General features: G+C 52.1%; 1 protein-coding gene across 1 annotated transcript in view; it reads left to right on the top strand.

Moving 5' to 3' along the window:
• The first annotated feature begins 403 nt into the window (after positions 1 to 403).
• Positions 404 to 2682, top strand: part of arhgap23b (Rho GTPase activating protein 23b) — a 37358-nt gene continuing 35079 nt past the window's right edge. The window contains 1 exon segment of the mRNA XM_042081876.1: positions 404 to 2658. Within this exon segment, the coding sequence (XP_041937810.1) occupies positions 2473 to 2658 (186 nt within the window). The 5' untranslated portion in view covers positions 404 to 2472.

Raw genomic sequence — 2682 nt, 5'->3', positions numbered from 1 at the left:
AATGGGTTGAAGAACGAGTGAAGCAAGCAAGTGTGTGGGTGAGAGAGAGAGAGAGAGAACGGGAGGGCAAGAAAGAGTGGGAGACGGAGAGAGCGAGCGAAATAGAGAGAGAGAGTGAGAGAAGAAGAAGAAGAGTGGGAGCGAGAGAGAGAAGACAGAGAGGGAAAAAGAGTCGAGCGAGAGAGAGAGAGAGAAACAGTTTATGAAAAAGAGCAACTCGCTATAGCACTGCTGAACTGGACAGGCAGGCAGGGGGAGAGCGAGAGAGAGAGAGAGAGAGAGAGAGAGAGAGAGAGAGAGAGAGAGAGAGAGAGGGGGGGGGGGAGGGAGAGGAGTGGAAAGAGATAGAGGAGTGTGAACGAGAGGGGCGGAGAGAGAGTGAGATGCAGAGATAGAGGGATAGAGTGAGAGAGAGAGAGAGAGGGAGGAGAAGAGCACAGCAGAGCCCACAGTGCTCCAGTAGCCACCAGCTGATGAGCAGGACTGTTCTATTCACTCTGTGCCGCCAAGAGAGTGGGCTGCCACTGACCCCCTCTGGGAGAGGAAAAATCTGCTTCTGTGCGCTTTGGAGAGAGGGAGCGAAAGAGTTAGAGAGAGAGGGAGAGGGACTCCACCACGGACGAGAGCTGACAGAGAGAGAGAGAGAGAAGGAAAGAGAGAGAGAGGGACACAACCACAGGGTTGTAGCGGACCGGAGCAGCAAAACCACCGCCGACTAAAGCTGGATTCCCACTCTCTCTCTCTCTGGGTCTTTGGAAACAGTCAAAAACAGTGGACACAGCAGAGGACCAGACAGTTCCTGAAAAGGAGACAAACCTGGACATTCCTACTGGGACACACACGCAGTCCTGAAACGACTGTTATTTATTCCTTTTTGGAAGAAAGAAAGCAAGAAAGTTGGACTTCCCCATCTCAAGAGTAGTGGTTTGTACCGGTTCTTGGTGGGATTGCTCCTTGATTGCTGGTGGGACCAAATAGACACAGAGAGAGAGAGAGAGAGAGAGAGAGAGCTGGGAGCTGAGCTAGCGGTAGCGTGTGTGGAGGTCTGGAGGCGTAGAAGGGGGGGGGGGGCTGACTAGCGGGCTGACTGACTGGCGGGTGGTGGGAGAGCAGTGGAGATGAGCTGTGATGAGCTCTGCCTCGTGCCTAAAGGGAGTGAGATCAGCTGTTTGTCTGTGTGCAGACCGTGCGGCACGCTCCCAACAACAGCGAGCGCAGCAGCGGCTGGAGCAGAGGGAACGCGACTAGCCCTGAGCGCTAGGCTAGGCTAGCCACCGGCTAGCGAGCGGGTACCTACCTTCTGTGAGTGAAAGGCTAACCGAAACCTGTGGGACTGGATGTTTTGACCTGCACGTCAGAGACATTATTTCACTCAACAAGGTTTCAGAGTCTATGAACCGAGGACTGTAACTGGACTAATGTTTTTAAGGATTTTTTGTTGAAGAAACTGTGAAGGAGCTTGGTGTTTAGCGCTGCTGTGCTAAGGAGCCACAGGTCCTGGTTGTGGCGTTGAAGAGCTTTAGGAGGCTTAGTGGAAGAGCCAAAATGGCGGCCTTCTGTCTTCTCAAGCATTGATGCCACTGCAACTGGCATGACTACCTGGTGTACCTTGGATCCAAAATGCTGGCTGAAGGAGTAATTGGGAATGACATGGAATGTTGGGAATTGGTGCTGGAACACCCAAGAGACTGGGAACTTTGACAAAGGGAGTTATGATCTTATAGGATTCAAGTCCTGGAAAATCGTGTTCTCTTGTTTGCATTTGTTCAGCTTCAACTACCATTTGTATTCATTCATCGCTTGATTCATGGACAGAGTGCTGGACAACCGTAGGGCTAGTAGATTCAGAATGTGCCTATTGAACACATAACATCTCATAGAAAGGCCAATGGAGAGTGTGCGTAGATGTGCTTGTGTCCATGTACAGTTGGAACATTGGGAAACAATAGGGGTAACCATGGTAAACATCTCTCTGTGGTGACCGGGACTGTGTCCAGGACGGCATTGGGTGTCGCTTTAGAGCTTGGGGCCACAGAGTGTTTCCGAACGTGCATGCACGTGTTTGTGTGTGTGTGTATGTGTGTGTGAATGTGTGTGTGTGTAGGCTATGTGTGTGTTTGTATGTGCTGAGGGATATTTAGGCACAAACTGAACAGCACCCTGCTAAGTGCTGACCCCTCCTTGGCTGGTCTCTCGTCAGCTGCTGGAGTTCAGGTGGCGACTGTATGTGTGTGTGTGTGTGTGAGAGAGAGAAAGAAAGAGAGGGTTTTTCGCAGGGTTCAAAAATAACTTTTTCAAATGTGTACATCTACCAGCCATTGAGAGAGAAATGGTCAAATTCAGCAGCCAGTCACTATTAAAACATTAACTTGTGTCGGAAACCTACCAGCCACTTTCATATTTCACCAGCAGTGGGCTGGTGCTTATTTTGAGCCCTGTGTGTGTGTGTGTGTGTGTGTGTGTGAGAGGGGGATGTGGGCGCGTCGACGCTCGACCTCGGGGGTCCCTGCACCCCTTGGGCTCCACTGGTGCTTTGAGTTCCCGGTGGGCGTGGACTGTAGCGGCCCCGAGCCGCGCTGCATCTGGCTGGCCGTTCTCCGCAGTGGACGGGTCCCCCGGAGGGACATACTGCACCGCCAGCAGCACCAACACCACTGGGTAAGAGACCCGCCACAGGAAGCA

This window comes from Alosa sapidissima, chromosome 24 (genome assembly GCF_018492685.1).
Source record: "Alosa sapidissima isolate fAloSap1 chromosome 24, fAloSap1.pri, whole genome shotgun sequence".
In the NCBI taxonomy this organism is placed as follows: domain Eukaryota; kingdom Metazoa; phylum Chordata; class Actinopteri; order Clupeiformes; family Clupeidae; genus Alosa; species Alosa sapidissima.
Note: the sequence above shows the minus strand (reverse complement) of the source record. Positions and strands in the feature narration are given on the sequence as shown.